The 14,987-nt window shown below is 48.7% G+C and overlaps 4 protein-coding genes across 9 annotated transcripts; all 4 read right to left on the reverse strand.

The window, feature by feature from the left end:
* Window positions 1–54: 54 nt before the first annotated feature.
* On the reverse strand, window positions 55–2,150 carry txndc15 (thioredoxin domain containing 15). Its single transcript, XM_049741885.2, has 6 exons — window positions 1,956–2,150; window positions 1,428–1,720; window positions 1,231–1,368; window positions 876–1,039; window positions 594–724; window positions 55–520 (listed from the first exon to the last, which is right to left on the reverse strand). The coding sequence occupies exons 1-6, from the start codon at window positions 2,038–2,040 to the stop codon at window positions 324–326; spliced, it is 1,008 nt and encodes a 335-aa protein (XP_049597842.1). The 5' UTR covers window positions 2,041–2,150; the 3' UTR covers window positions 55–323.
* A 227-nt stretch (window positions 2,151–2,377) lies between these two features.
* On the reverse strand, window positions 2,378–6,271 carry c15h5orf24 (chromosome 15 C5orf24 homolog). Of its 3 annotated transcripts, none has more exons than XM_049742038.1 (2): window positions 5,778–6,271; window positions 2,378–4,739 (listed from the first exon to the last, which is right to left on the reverse strand). In XM_049742038.1, exon 2 carries the CDS (start codon window positions 4,734–4,736, stop codon window positions 4,116–4,118), a length of 621 nt encoding a protein of 206 aa, XP_049597995.1. In that variant the 5' UTR covers window positions 4,737–4,739; window positions 5,778–6,271; the 3' UTR covers window positions 2,378–4,115. The 3 variants fall into 3 exon arrangements, with proteins under 3 accessions (XP_049597995.1, XP_049597994.1, XP_049597996.1); XM_049742037.1 differs by having other exon boundaries at window positions 2,378–4,759; XM_049742039.1 differs by having other exon boundaries at window positions 2,378–4,762.
* Window positions 6,272–6,420: 149 nt separating this feature from the next.
* On the reverse strand, window positions 6,421–12,412 carry ddx46 (DEAD (Asp-Glu-Ala-Asp) box polypeptide 46). 4 transcript variants are annotated; one of them, XM_049742036.2, is made up of 23 exons: window positions 12,275–12,412; window positions 11,878–12,054; window positions 11,665–11,787; window positions 11,501–11,588; window positions 11,229–11,397; window positions 10,902–11,158; window positions 10,714–10,821; window positions 10,466–10,631; window positions 10,271–10,391; window positions 10,025–10,200; window positions 9,802–9,923; window positions 9,659–9,737; window positions 9,080–9,162; window positions 8,832–8,996; window positions 8,588–8,750; window positions 8,316–8,509; window positions 8,095–8,232; window positions 7,877–8,026; window positions 7,543–7,761; window positions 7,192–7,410; window positions 6,933–7,077; window positions 6,786–6,859; window positions 6,421–6,710 (listed from the first exon to the last, which is right to left on the reverse strand). In XM_049742036.2, exons 1-23 carry the CDS (start codon window positions 12,289–12,291, stop codon window positions 6,663–6,665), a joined length of 3,201 nt encoding a protein of 1,066 aa, XP_049597993.1. In that variant the 5' UTR covers window positions 12,292–12,412; the 3' UTR covers window positions 6,421–6,662. The 4 variants fall into 4 exon arrangements, with proteins under 4 accessions (XP_049597993.1, XP_049597992.1, XP_049597991.1 ...); XM_049742035.2 differs by having other exon boundaries at window positions 11,229–11,400; XM_049742034.2 differs by having other exon boundaries at window positions 12,263–12,397.
* A 332-nt stretch (window positions 12,413–12,744) lies between these two features.
* On the reverse strand, window positions 12,745–14,843 carry camlg (calcium modulating ligand). Its single transcript, XM_049742545.2, has 4 exons — window positions 14,523–14,843; window positions 13,743–14,173; window positions 13,598–13,663; window positions 12,745–13,412 (listed from the first exon to the last, which is right to left on the reverse strand). Exons 1-4 carry the CDS (start codon window positions 14,686–14,688, stop codon window positions 13,179–13,181), a joined length of 897 nt encoding a protein of 298 aa, XP_049598502.1. The 5' UTR covers window positions 14,689–14,843; the 3' UTR covers window positions 12,745–13,178.
* Window positions 14,844–14,987: the final 144 nt, after the last annotated feature.

Below are 14,987 nucleotides of genomic sequence, written 5' to 3' on the forward strand. Positions count from 1 at the left end.
TCTGCACTGGAGCTGTTCACGTCATTGCCTGATTAAAATGACCACCTTCTCCAATTTTCTTTCTCGTTTGACAGGAAATGACTCAGTTTTATCGGAAAATGTCAAATGTTAACCATCCAATATTAAGAGAGGTACACACACAGCAACAATTACTACACTGTTGAGAATTTTCCCTCGCTTGCAATTAAAGTCAGCAAATTGCTGATTAATGGATGTCTGTGATTCTCTCAAGTCTCCCACAGTGGAAAAAACACCTCAAGGGAGTGCTTTCAAAAGAAACGTCCTCTGTAAAAACATTGCGTCCTTTCCATCTGGCCTTTGGCTCAGTCCTGATGTTCGTGCTCATGTCCCGGGATGAGCCAGCGGATGCCGTCAGTGCGTAGGATCCCGTAGGTGGTGAATCCGGCGATGAAGAGCACGGAGAAGACCAGCAGCCAGTCCACGCCCTTGACTGGCACGCCGGCAAGGGGGCCCAGGCGGTCGGCGTCCGTCACGTTCCTCTCCGGCCCGGCCTCCAAGCCTTGGAAACAAGCGCATGGCTGCGGTCATTTATCAAGAATCTTTTGGACCCACGCGGCACGTTGGCTATGCACCCGTCTGGTTGGTGATGAAGGAGGCCAGCGTTTCCAGGGTTCTCTCGGTGTGGTTGAAGCGAGCCATGGGTTTGGCTCCTTGGAAGAGGAGGATGTTGGGAACCGCCACCGTCCCGAATCGTGTTGACAGGCTGACAAAAAAAAAAAGATGCTTTAGACTGTGTTGCTTGTTAGGTTTACATTGCCACCGCCTACAGGATGGGAGTGGAACTGCACAGACCGTGAGCCAGTCGGCTATCCACACTGTGTTCTCGTGAACCTAACACAGTCGGTGGCGCTCACCTGCTGTGCTGCGAGGCGTCCAGGGCCAGGAAGCGCACGGCCGGAAAGACCCGAGGCAGGGCGTTGAAGTGCGGCGCCAGGCCGGCCGAGAACTGGCACCAAGCCGTGAAGAAAAGCACCATGGAGCACTCGCTGCCGTTGACGTTCAGAAACTCCATCAGGTCCTGAAGGGGTTACCAAGATCGCCAGCTGATGGCCAGGCCTTTACTCATACAAAGTTTGGGCTTCGCATAATCTCAGTCTCAATTTTTTTAATATCACAGAAACCTGACATATGAGGTTGTCTAGACTTTTTCGATCTACTGCAGTTCCTTCAATGAAAAGTGCTGCAGAGTGTGCGATGGAGGCATGTTACCTGCGACGCGTTGAGGACATTAACGCTCAAGGCTTCCACGCTGCTGATGTTCTTCTGCTCGCAGTTGACCTTGAAGGTCTTCGTGGCCTCCGCGTTCTTTTCCTCAGCGCCGTGAGCATGGACCATTTCCAACGCGACCTAAGTCACCAGAACCGTCAAAACAAGTCGGCACATGCGACGAAGAAGTCGCCTCTTACCTGCTGGGACGTCTCGGAGTCCCCGTCCTCGGCGCCCGCTGTGAGGCAGTCTGCGCCATCGTCGCACGGTGGCGAAAAACCCGACTGGAAGTCTTTGACCTTCATGGGGTAGAGAGACTCCATATCGAACGGGTCGATGGGGGTCTCGCTGCCCATCACGGCGTCTGCCATCTCGGCCGTTTTGAACTGACGCTTGAGGAACCTTGGCTCTTCGCCCTCCACAAAGTCAGGGATGCCCTCAGACTGCAACGTTGCAGCCGATTCCTCTTCGGATGGCATCGACTCATCGTGCTCTGGGAAAGACATTTTAAAGTTCAAAGGTCAGTTGTAGTCGTTGACCTAGTGATGACAGATCTCGCCAAAAGTGGAAGACGTAAACGCACATTACAACTCAAGTCGTCAAAACTAGCTGAAGAAATGAATTACATGTGAAGGAATACTTCATTTTTAAGGATTATGAGCGTCAATTTGCCCTCCGACCTGTCATGTTTTGCTAGCACTGCGACTGCTAAGCTAGCCGTAACTTACCGTGGGATGTCACCGGCCAGAAGCTCAATACCAAAATTAATGAAACACAACATAATCTAAGACTCGCCGAAACAGTCCCCGACATGTTTCTTTAGGAAAAGGGTAAAAGTTGTGCGTCGCTCCCGTTAAGTCATGTTTGAGCCGGTGAAGTCGAATGCGCAAGGTGGAACTAATGTTTGCGGCTTAACAGCGGACGATTTAGAATGTGACACGGTCAGTCCCTACGTCATTGTTTTTTTTCTACGTAACACACTTTCAATTAAGTTCATAATTCTTGATTGATTTATTATTCTAATAGGAGTTTTTGTTGTGTTATGAGACAATTTTAAAAATCCCCAAAATTGTGAATGTTATTTCTAAATATTTACAACTGCAATAAAAAGACAAGTGAAATGTCCAGCAAATGGGAGGGGAGAAATAAACAACTTTCACTTCTGTCTTTATTACACAACTGTTGGACATTCCACAACAAGCATGCAGGAGTAATATGAACAAGTGTATACACAGGGGGTGAAAAAGTTGTTTTTGTTGTTTTCACGTGTCACCGGTCACACGTCATCACATGATTTACGCGTCGTGACGTCATACTGGTGACGACAGCAGGAGGAAATTACTTCAGTCCATCTATGTCCACTATGTTTCTCTCACTCTTCATTTCTCTCTGACATAAATACATTCCAAAGCATTGAAAAGGAAGTTTGCTCACAGTGCATCTGGACAACCTTTAGTAATTAAAGTCCTCTGACAAACAAATGATAACATAACAAATGTTTATTATTACAGTATATACAGGTGCATCTGAATAAATTAGAATATCACGGGAGATCTGCCACAATATGTGAATAATCGTAATATAGACACCATGTAAAAAAACTTTTTAGACTTTTACGCCTGCATCACATTTTAACTTATTAAAACAGAACGTTGTAAACACAACTAACCAAACAAATATGAAGGAATGGGAAATAATATATAGTGTCTGAAATGAGCGAGCGTGTGCAAAGGGGAGTGAATGAGCAACCAACATTTCAATGCTTGAAATTATTTTAGATTAAGAAATTGGGTAGAAATGGGCCTTTTTTTTCAAACTACCAAATTCAAATTTATTGAGATGCACTTGATTGAATTTGTGAATTCAACCTGACACTTGTTAAATGTCCGCAGCCTCAAAATGATGTCTACGGAAATATTACATATATTTATTTATGAAAAAAGAAAGACTAATCTAATGTGAGGAACATTTACAGTGTGTTTTACAGGCACCTCATTCAGTCGCTCTAAGCCAAATGAAAGTTGAAGTGCTTTTGTTTTCTTATTGTTGCGATTTTGACAACAAAAAAACTTTCATGCTGAAATGAATGACATCGTTGCTATTCTTTGGTCCAGGTGAGCCACGCGCATTTTTTTTTTTTAATCAAAAGACTAACTAAAACATTGTTGAGTATGAAAGTTAGGACGCTACAAGACATGGAACATGATTATTGCACCAAAGAGAACATTTTTGGAGTGCTTAGCAGCACAAAAAGGGCCAAACGGGCGAGTTTTGCACTTCTTTTAGAAAGTCGGCAGTGCGTTCTACGAAGAAAGAGTAAAAAAAGTTGTAAATACTGTATCAACAATAATACGAAAATTGAAAAAGGTAAAACAATAAAAAAATGAACATTAGAAACAATAAATATCCATAAAATAATGTGCATTGTTTCTGACTAAATAATTCCTAAATTAAAAAAGTAAAAACTTTTATTGCAGGGGGTGGCCATGGTAGTGTAGTTTGGTTTAGACATTGGTTTGGCCCGATCGCAAAAAAGCAAATAACTGGATTAGATGAAAAAAAAAAATCAGTGGACACAAATTGACGGCGAAACTCTGTGTTATTACTCAAACACACACTCGCACTGGAACAGTCCAAAAAAAAAAAAAAATGAAGCCACGTCCATGTGATGTCCAACTTGCATGCAAACTGGATCCATGTCCGAAATGATGGCTTCCCCTTTTTCAAAATTGCTGTTCGAGGGTTCTAAATTGCTGGAGGCAACATTTGTGGTGCCTTCACAGGACGTGCGGTCGCACAAAGGTCTCCTTCTGGAGCGTGTCGAAATGTTGTTAGTGAGATCGTAGAAAAGAATCCAAAATTCCAACGGCATCGGGTTGAACGATACCTCACTCGGCATCGGTCTTGTCCTTGCAGGAGGCTTCGCAGAGGATCTCCTTGTGCGCGAGTGGGTACGGGAAGGCGGCCCCGCTGCAGGGCCCGCCGAATGGCAGTTTGTTGAGGCGGGAGAGGCCCTTGATGCTGCCGGGGGGCCGACCGGGGCTCACCTTGTAGCCCGCCGCCCGGGTGGTGCCCAGCGGCCTCCCGGGGCTGGTTTTGAAGCCGGCGGCGCGAGTGGTGCCCAACGGGCGGCCGGTGCTGGTCCGGTATCCGGCCAGCTTGGTGGTGCCCAGCGGGCGCCCGCGCCGCCCCGTCTTGCCGGCGCCTTTGCTCTTTTTCTTACTGCTGTCTTCCGCCGCCGCCGGATCGCCGCTTTTGCCGTCAGGGAGCTTGGCGGGGCCCAGGACGTCTTGTCGGGGGCACGCCATAGGCTTAAGCCCGGGGCCAACAGGCGACGCCATCGGGCCAAGAGTCATTTGGACGGATGAAGGTGGTGGAGGAGGCGTGTAGAACTTGTTGGGCTGCGTGGAGCACAGGTCAAAGTGCGCGGCGGGGTGGCGGGCGTCCTCGGCCAGGCACGACGGCCGGGCGCTCATGCAGAAGTCGCCGCTCGTCACCTGGCGCATCATCTTCTGCGTTGGGGGCGGAATAGCTGCTTAGATGGGCATGTATCGGTGAAAATGTTTTACAGTACTCCATCATGAGCAATGTTTGTCTGAATAATTCATGTTGTCAGTCTGAAGCAACGAGGAGCTAACGGCAACGAGCGGAGCTTGCGGGAGAAAGCCAAATTGAAGAGAAACAAACCAAAAGGGTTTGGGGGCAGAAAGATACTTTGTTATTGATGGTGGAAAACAAAACAACTCACCAATGTCCCCTCGGATGAATCGACCGCAATGCTGTTTTGTGGCTTAATACGATTATGGACGTTCATTCCTCATCCTTTGCAATTTGCACATACGTACTACACTATCGGCCGGCAGAAAGACACTCAGGAAGACGCTGTGATCATGACGCCTTTGATGCACTGCTGCAAAGACACTTTGACTCACTCCTCTCTCATCTAGAACTGCTTAAAACTACAAGGCACAAGGAGGGATGGTTATGTTTGTAGGATTGCCAATCTTTGTTGTGTTGTTTTAACTGTTCGGAAAGCGCTATATAACTAAAGATGTATTATGTTGACCACTTCATCTGGATGGTATATAAAAATGACACCACAAATGTATTTATACAGGCTATGTGGTAGGCTGTGACATTTTCAATTAGGAAATAGGAGCTTTGGCTCAATTATTTAGGAGAAATATTTTTGCCAATGACAATTGTCAACACATATGTTTTTGGTCTTCACGTCCTGTGCGAGCACTTTCGACATAAAAGGGCAGAGACATACGTAATTGATTTCTCGGGAGGTGCGTGGAGCACTCAATGTACTTGTACTATGGGGGTGTCACTCATTCACAAAATAAAAAAAAAAATTAAAAGTAAATTCAAACAGCGTGGACACTGCTCACTTGCTTACGGTTCTGGGATCTTTTTTCCAGTGTGACGAAACGGCGAGAAGTGCACAATGGTTCTTTTAGCATCGATGCTATTTAATAGCGGAGATGTCAATAATAAAACAAAGTCCGTGTTAGCAATTAGCACTATTTAAAAAATGAGATTGTTACCTTGCTTCAACGTTTGTCTGGCCTCGGCGCGGAAGGAGTTAAGGAGGGGAAAAAATAAAAAGATTTTTCATCCCTCAGAGCGCAAACGGGTTCATTTTTGCCCCTTCACGACACCGCTTTCTTCTTTCTTGCCTCTCGAACGGGGAAGGGGGCGTCACCGCATCCCACGGCCGTGTTTCCAAACGCCAAAATATGAAATATAGCTTCAAAAATAGACAAATATAAATTTTATCTTCTGGCTATGGAGGTTTAGATGAGAAAAGCAGCCATTTTCCATTAAAAATTAATAAGCGTCGAGAGCGATGTCGAACGCGCATGCGCACAAAGGAGACCCTCGGAAGAAGTCTCTCTCGCAGCCCCGCCCCCTCCTCCTTCCCCACAGTTGATGTCGATTTGTTGACCCAAGAATATCAATTTTTATACTCCAAATATTAATTTAGAAAGACCAATCGCCCCAAAACAAACCAATTTGTTCGCCTGCTACCCCGTGTTAATCTATTTCTATCACAAAGCGACTTTGAAACGCCTACATCAACCCCAGCGTACCCCACCACTTATAAATAATATACAAAGTAGACTCTTAAATAATGTAAAATGCAGTCTGCATTGCAGCCCCATATATTAATACAAATGGAAAAAAACATGACGTCCTCACCAACACGATTTATTTAAGGGGGGGTTAAAAAAATGGATTGCTTTTTTTTTTATACAAAGATGAAACTCGGAAAAATTGCGCAAGGGTTCAGGGATGACGTTGATTTGCAGCTAGGAGCTACATATATTTATACAAAACAAAAATAACTGCATTGAAAACCCGTGAAAATGTAGGAAGCTTTTTTTTTTTTAAAAACAAAAAAATATCCTTTGATGACAAGTCTCCTTTCTTTACAACACTTTGTATCGTCCTTTACTAGTTGGCTGGTAGGAGTTTTGCTGGAAAAGAAAATATGTTTTAATAAATACATGTTGACCAAGGCAACAGAATGATGAATTAAAAATGCTACTTACTAATCTGATGAGTTCTTCCTTGATAAGACGCGTGATCTCCGTTTTGGCTTTTGTCACAGCCAGCTCATTTGCACCTAAAAATATTCCACAGTTTAGAATCATCATGGACTTTTCCCTCCTGGGCTTGTAGAAAAAGCAAATACGTACTTTCAATGGCCAGGTAGATCTTGCGCTCTCCCTCCTTGGGCTCCTTGCCCGGTGGGAAGTAGGTTCCTCTGATGGTGATGGCGGCCTCCGAGTACTCGCCGATCCTCTGCAGGGCTTCCTTGGACGTCACCTTCCACCTGGCCGTCTGTGGAAGAGCGCAATCGAATTGAAAAGTGACCCAAGATGGTTCTCTCATGACTCATTTGCACAAGATAAGACAAATGTGAAATGAAACATGAATTGTCGAGACGCGTCCCACCTGCGGGAAGTCGTTGATCTCCAGCTCCTCCTCGTAGCGCTTGACCGTCTCCGACTGCTCGGCCGCCTGCCGCTCCTCCTCCAGCTTCTCCACCGGCGTGTAGTTGAGCTTGGCGTTGATCTTCTCGGCCAGCTGCTCGGCGATGGTCTTGGCCGACACCGACGGCGTCATGATGGTGCCGCCGCGCAGGATGGCGTTGGTGGCCTGCTGCATCACATCCTGGAAAACGCCAGACATCGTTGAGCTCGGGGAATGCAAAGCGTTGGTAAAAAAAAAATAATAATAAAGTCCATCCCAACATTCTCGGGCAGAGACCGTTTCCTCGTGATGCAACATTATAGGTCAACATACCTGAGCTTCGGCTCCCAGGTTCTTCTGGGCGTTGATCTTGAGCGCCAGTCGCTTGGCCATCTCCAGCTTCTGGATGTTTCCGGCAGACGTGGGTCCCAGCCCCGAGAGCCCGCTCATCGAGCCCGACGAGCCGCCCGACGAGCCGCCTGACCCTCCGGGTGCCATCAGGTCCTTGACGCGCTTCTTGGAGTTGAACATGCTCTCGATTTGCTCCTCAATCTGAAAGGGGAATTTTACATTTCGGGGGCTGAGTTGGCGTGACAATTTCTCTAGGAAGGCTCCAATTTGTCCCAGCAAGGACGCAGCCCACTTGGGGCCCGTTTGAGTTCCTCACATCCAGAGCTCCGTCCTCGTCGTCAGAATCTTGCAGTCCCAGCGCCGCCTTCTGCAGCTTCTTCCTCTCATTGGCCAGCGCGTGCTCCGTCTCGTCGAACTTGAAGCCTTTGCCCGAGAAGCCGCTACTGCTCTTGATGCTCTTGCCCTCCTGCGACGGTGGCGACACGCCAATCAAAGGCCGAAGAACTCCCGACGGAGCCGCTTTCTTTGTCTTACCGCTTTCTGCTGGTCTTTGAAGGAGGCCCACAGCTGCTCCAATTCGGCCGGGATGGGGGAGCCGGACAGCTCCAAGGCTTTGATGATGTCGCCGGCGTATCGGACCTGGTCCTCTGTGATGAAGGTGTAGGCGAATCCCTGGAACGAACGAGCGGACAATTCCAAAAAATTTGACGGTCGCTCTTTCGAGAAGATGACAGTCGGCCGCATTGGGGGCGGACCTTGTTGCCTGCTCGACCCGTGCGTCCGGCCCTGTGCACGTAGTCCTCATAGTGGTTGGGGCAGTTGTAGTTGACCACCAGGATGAGCTGCTTGACGTCCAGGCCCCGCGCCGCCACCGAGGTGGCCACCATCAGGCGGCAGGCGCCGTTCTTGAAATCGTTGATGATGCTGTCGCGATCGTACTGGTCGATGCCTGCCGAGGAAAGCCGCCGAGTAAAGTTCCGGAAAAGGAGGGCGGGCCAAAGCGCGAGGGGACAAGCGGCTGGGGTACCTCCGTGCAGGGACATGCAGGGGTACGAAGCCTTCATCAGGTCTTTGAGGAGAGCGTCGGCGTGCTCCTGCTTGTCCACGAAGATGATGACCGAGCCCTTTTCCTGATAGTGGCCGAGGATCTCCAGCAGCTTCAGGAACTTCTTGTCCTCCTCAATCACCAGCTGCGGGAAATAAAACAATGAAATTCAGCGGCCGCGGTGGAATCGCGAGCTCGGAGAGCTTAGCACATCCCGGAGACTCACCACATGCTGCTCCACGTCTGAGCAGACCACACTGCGTCCGCCCACCTGGATCTCCAGCGGCCTGGATAGGATCCTGCGAGCCAGGGCCTCCATGGCTCGAGGGAATGTGGCGGAGAACATCACCGTCTGCCGGTCCGGGCGAACGTTGTCCACGATGCGCATGACCTTGGCGTGGCAATTGGGCGTCTGTGACAAATGTCCGCGAATGCGGCGGGCGGGATGGTCGGCGGCGCGCGCTCGGTGCCTACCTGTGGCTCGAAACCCATGTCGAACATCCTGTCCGCCTCGTCCAGCACCACGTACGTCGCTCTGCGCAGGTTGGTGACGCGACCTACACGTCAGGATGGACAAGCGTCAGCCGAATCTGAACATCCCACTCCGTAACATCATCAACTTATGCGCCGCCGCGGACTACTTTAAGGTGGCAACTTTTCAAAATTGGTCAAACGCGGCTCGTTTTTTTTTTTTTTGGGCTCAGGTCTTGCGTACCATCTTGGCGAGGGACCTGAAAAAGTCAGAAAACAGCCTCAAGATACAAAACAAGAGATGGTGACCGTAGGCCTTTTCACCTATAGAGGGGGAAAAAAAACATAATGCAGATTACCTCGCATGTGTGGAAGCCACAGAAGCCGCGTCAAAAGCACGAGCGCTCGTGACACTTTTCCATCACACCATCTCACCAAAAACGCAAAGCACCGTATTTGCTTGATGGAAAACGCAAAAATAAATCAAAGCCATACGACGCACGAAAATCACAACACAACAACGGCGGGAAAAAAAAAAAAGCTCCTGGTGGCCATCGACGATCAAAAGATGGGAGCACTCACCGCTGTTGGCGCCCAACATGTCAATCATTCTGCCCGGCGTGCACACGATGATCTCGGCTCCTCGCTTCAGTTCGGCGATCTGGTGCGAAAGGAAGCGGCGGTTCACGAGTGCTGCCGCCAGATGTGGGATTGCAACTTTTTACCTGCTCGCTGATACCGGTGCCTCCGTAGACGCACACCACCCTGAGGCCCAGCGACTTGGAGAACTTCTTGCACTCCTTGGTGATCTGCAGGGCCAGCTCTCTGGTGGGCGTCATGATCACGGCTGAGGGAGCACAACCACACATCGTTTCTTCCTTCCATTTTCTACACCGCCGGACTTCAAAAGTGTATTTAAAAAAAAAAAAAAAAACGTGCGCCTCTTACCGATGGGCCCCTCGGACTCTTCCAGAGGCCTCTGGTCCATGATGTGTCTGAACATGGGCAGGAGGAAGGCGACGGTTTTGCCGCTACCCGTCTTGGCGATGCCGATGAGGTCTCGGCCCGACATGACGGCGGGGATGGCCTGGGCCTGGATGGGGGTGGGCTTCTCGTAGCCTTGCCTACAATTGGCAAGAGGGGTCAAACTTCGTAGCCGCGGACTGACCATTCGGCATTGGCATTGGTACTGACTTCTTGAGGGCATTGAGGATCTTCATGGACACGCCGCACTGCACCCAGGTCTTAATGGGCTTGGGGCAGCCTTTCCCCTTTACCGTAATTCCCTCCAGTTCCAGCCGGTATGCGATCACGTCTGGAAGAAATCACACACGGGTTGGAATCACTCTGCCGGGAAACTCGACATGGACCCCCTCGTCGTATACGAACCCTCGTTGGACATCCGGGCCAGATCGGGCACCTCCACGTAGAAGTTCTTGCGGTAGGGCTCGTATTGGATCTTGCCGTGGTCAACGGGTTCCAGGATCTTCCTCTGCTTGGTCTGAAAGCCCGTCAGCGCCGTCTGCAAGTCCACTTCTTCCTCCTCCGACGAGTACTGAAAGACACGTTGTGGCAGAAATGAGTTTGCCGGCTTTCTTTGACTCCCCAATGGCACCGACGGGAAAAGCTCACTATACCTCCATAGCGTCCTGGTCGTTCTCCATCAGCTCGCCCTTTTTCTTGTGAGTCTGAGGCCCTTTTTTGGTTTTGACCACCGTCACCACTTTGGTTATCATCGCTCCCTTCTGTTGATGGGGATGACAACAATTCAATAAGGAGTTTGCTGTAATTCAATTAGGGACTTTTTCTTCGACTGTCCGCTCACCTTGTCGCTTCCTTTGACGCCTCCCATATTGAACTTCTTCACTTCCTGCTTGACCTCCTCCATGTAGGCGTCCAACGGGTCCACGTCGTCCTCGTCGTCCTGCTTCTCGGCGACAGCGGCGGCAGCCTCCGGATCCTTCTCGCCTTCATCCATCTTTTCCTCCTTGGGCTCGTTCTCCTTGTCTTCCCCTTTGCCTTCAGCATCCTCGTCATCTTCGTCATCCCCCTCTGCGGGGACGAGGGTGTCCTCGTCGTCATCTGTAACGAGGACGGCGGCGTTGAGAGCCGACAGAGCGCGAGGCGTGCGTTTGCCGTGGCCCGCGCTTACCTTCGTCGTCTTCGAGACTCCACTTCTTGCCCTGCTTCATCTCCTCCAGCTCCTTCTTGATCTCGCCGATGTTCTCGATGGCCTTCTTGCGCTGCTCCTCGCGCCACTTCTCCACTCGCTCCTTCCGCTTTCTCATCTCCTCCTCCAGCTTGTTCTGGTCAAAGTCCTGCTGCTGGGGGGCGCACATTAGACGGCAGTTGTCACATTTGATTTTAGGGCTGCGCCTATTCTGGGCGCTGGAGAAGTTTTCTCACATTTTTCACAACACTTACATCCTCAACTTTCTCCTCTTCCTTTTCCTCCTTAATTTTTTTCTTTTCCGTCACAACATCAATATTTTCTTTCTCTTTGCTCTTTGCCCTGCAAAAATTAAAAGGGGACAAATTTAGAGTTTTAAGTGTTAATGCACAACTTTTTGGTGAAGAAGAAGACGGACTTTTCTTCGGTTTTCCTGCTCTTGCTGGGGCTGGCCGAGCGCGACCTCCTGGCTCGGGTCCTGCTGCCTGACCTCTTGCGTTCCCTGCTTCTGGATCTCCTCCTTTCCCTGCTCCTGGACCGTCTGAGCAGAAGAATAATGAGATCACTTGTGCCTGCATTTTCCCAATTAGTTGTGTTCGACAATTTGTTTACAGGTGGCATTTAGACTCACCTGGCTCGCTTTCTGTCTCGGGAACGGGAACGAGATCGGGTCCTGCGTCTGTCTCGGCTCCGCGACCTCTCCCTCCGGTTTCGGTCCCGGTCTTCCTTCTTGGAACGCTTGTCCGGAGAGCGGCTCCTCGAGCGGCTACCGGAGCGCCGGGGAGACGTCGAGCGTTTCCTATAATGTCTTAACAACACAATAATAGTTGCATAGTTAACACGAATCATGGGTGGGAAAACTATTACTAGGATGAGATCGAAATCAGGCGGGCGATGTTTCGTTAAGTGAAACCACGAAGGCTCAGTTAGCACGCTAACGTTAGCTTTCTCGATTATGAGAGAAGAGAGACGCGGGTTGATTTTAAATTAGTTGAGATAAAAAAAATGGAACAAACTTGCGGGCGTACCGCGACTCGCGACCCATGGTGACGGCACGAAGTTGAGTCGTAAAACAAGTGGTCAATTAATCCTTGACGTCGGTGCAGCGCTTTCACGGAGGCTGGCGGGCTGCTTCCGTTCAAGTCTGCTACGTCACTAACGTGCGACACATGCAGTGAAAGTGTGGCGCCCAAACTACATTGCGCCACCAAGAGGTGGGAGGTTCTCATCGTTTTTTTATCTCACTAAATAACTGGACAAACATTTAATACTCTTGAAAAAATATGTAAATCATTACAATTACATTATAATGCGCCATTTTCCATTGGTATATAGAGGCTAATTTCAAACTCAGCATTGTTTCATGTTTCACGTCATAAATATTGGGAAAAGAAACCATTTTCAAAGGACCCAATGTTGTTCTCCCACTTTTAAATCAAGTTTAAAGTTAGTGTTATAAGTTGAAAGTCGCTAAGTAAAAGAAGACATGACAGACTGGTTGTATTCATTTGGCTTGACTGTTTTAATGCTTTTATAATGTCAACATTGAATTAGTTCACATGTATTTGCAATACGAATGATACCAGATTGGTCTGCAGGTGATACACACATTGTTTACATCTGAAAAACTGTCACAATAATAAATTAAAAAAAGAGGCATCAGCGAGTATGTAGAAATCGCGTAAGGCGGACGTGGAACACTAAAGCGGAGAGTATACTGGTATCGTGACCTACGAGTTTAATTCCAACTGAAACTAAGTTGATGACTTAATTTTCTGAAATCAATGTACCTCATTAAAATGCCATGACGGAGGACTTGTAATCAAAGGACAAATCTCAAATCCTTCCAAAATGACACAGGCAACATTACTATTAGGGTAACAATTTTGTGTCTGCGTCCTTTAATAAAGTGCATCGGGGGAATCGGCTCGGTCACTGTGCCGTTGTCGCCGCAGGAGAAGCCCCCCCGCCCTGGTCGCCGGCCTCAGAGCCAACGAGGAGCAGGACCTGATGCGACAGGATGAAGGTGAAGAAGTAGGCGCAGAGGTCGGCAAAGACGTCGCCCATGCGCCGGTATGTGTCCATGGAGCGGTTGATGACTTCGCCGGGGATGCCCGACAGCAGCAGAGCGGTGGTGAGCATCGTGGTCTGCGTCTTCTTCTCCACCTACAATCACAGCGATCAAAATTGTCCAAAAATAAAACAATTTAATTAAAATGAAGCTTTTTTTCATTAAAAAAAACCTGTTCTCCAATGTAAATAAAAAACTTAATTAAAAACAAAGTTAAAACTAACTATAATGAAAAACCCCAAACAATTCTAACCCAAGCAGCTTGAGTATGGAAACTCACCTTGGGAAAGTATTTGGACAAGCCCATGAAGGCCAATTCCAGCGTCAGAAAAGGAGCAAATATCGACTAAAATCACAAAAGCCCAAACAGTTCGTCATTTTGCTGTCAAAACATCTCAAAATAAATGCGACTTCTGATGACTCACCAGATACTTGCAGACAAACACTCGAACGAAAATGGCGAGGAGGACGCTGCAGACCAGCCTGAAAACGGCGAAGGGGTCAAACTCTTCGCTGTCAGCTTCACTGTTCTGCGACGGCTTCTCACTGGCCATCAGGCCCCTAAGCTTAAGGGCATCGTCAAAGCGGGAGAAGTACTGCTGGAGGCCGCTGGGGTCGTCCCCCGTCGCCATCTCCCCCTTGGGCCTTTGCCGGACGCCTCGGAGGTGGCTGTCTACCAGCGCGGTGTCGCCCGGCAGGGGCGAATCCCTCCTCTCCGGTGTGGCGCCATGAGACAGGCTGGCCGACTCCGGCAGGAAGGGGGAGGGTCTTTGGGACGATTGGGAGGACGCCCATGCCTCCGTGCGGTCCAAATCCAGGTGGAAGCGGGGTTCAGGGCGACGCAGGGGTGACCCTCCTGGGTATAAGTGATGACAATCAATTTTTTCATTGTGATGTGCATGACTTGGCCACTGGGAGGCAGTATAATATAAACATAGACACGAAGAAACGAAGAAGAGTTACCGCAGATAAAAAAATATACAAGTACTGTACTGTGCGTTCTAAATGTGCTGCTCTATTGTTGTAGTTCCTTAAAGATGAATAAAGCCGCAACTAAAAAATACAATCGTTAATTATAGAGGTGGTTTTACAGAATTCGCCTTCAGGCCTGTTGTCCCTTTGTGACGTCATGTCGATGCGAGAGCAAATCCAGCTTCAGTTTGTGTTCAGAAATCTGTCCAAAAGCAGGATGTAAATAAACGTACCGTTACTGTCAGCCTCATTCTTGGTGTAGCCTACGATTCTGTTCATCCTGTCCTCTGAATTCATCAGTAGCTTCCTTCTGCGGATCTCCGCTCGCCTCTGTGTCGCTGACAGCGACGAGCCCGCTGTCGTCGTTTTATTGTCAGCGGTGGCTTCAGCAGGCTCCATGTTTTCAAAAGAATAATCACGCGACAGCCAATACAGAATTAAGCACTGAAAAATATCAAAATTGTGGCAGTAAGTCGTTGGCCTGGACACGGGCGATAATTATCACGCGCAACACTGAATGATCCGCCGCTGGTGTCGCGCGGTGATGACGTCATTTATATAGTACGCAGAAGACGAACGATATTTTCTTTATTTCAGTCTAGTTTTATATTTTAAGATCAATATCACCTGGCAATACAGGAGTGCGACTTGTAAGCATGGTATTCTTTATTAATAATTTTGAGACAGACAATTTTTAC

The sequence above is a fragment of the Syngnathus scovelli genome, chromosome 15, assembly GCF_024217435.2.
Source record: "Syngnathus scovelli strain Florida chromosome 15, RoL_Ssco_1.2, whole genome shotgun sequence".
Classification (NCBI taxonomy): domain Eukaryota; kingdom Metazoa; phylum Chordata; class Actinopteri; order Syngnathiformes; family Syngnathidae; genus Syngnathus; species Syngnathus scovelli.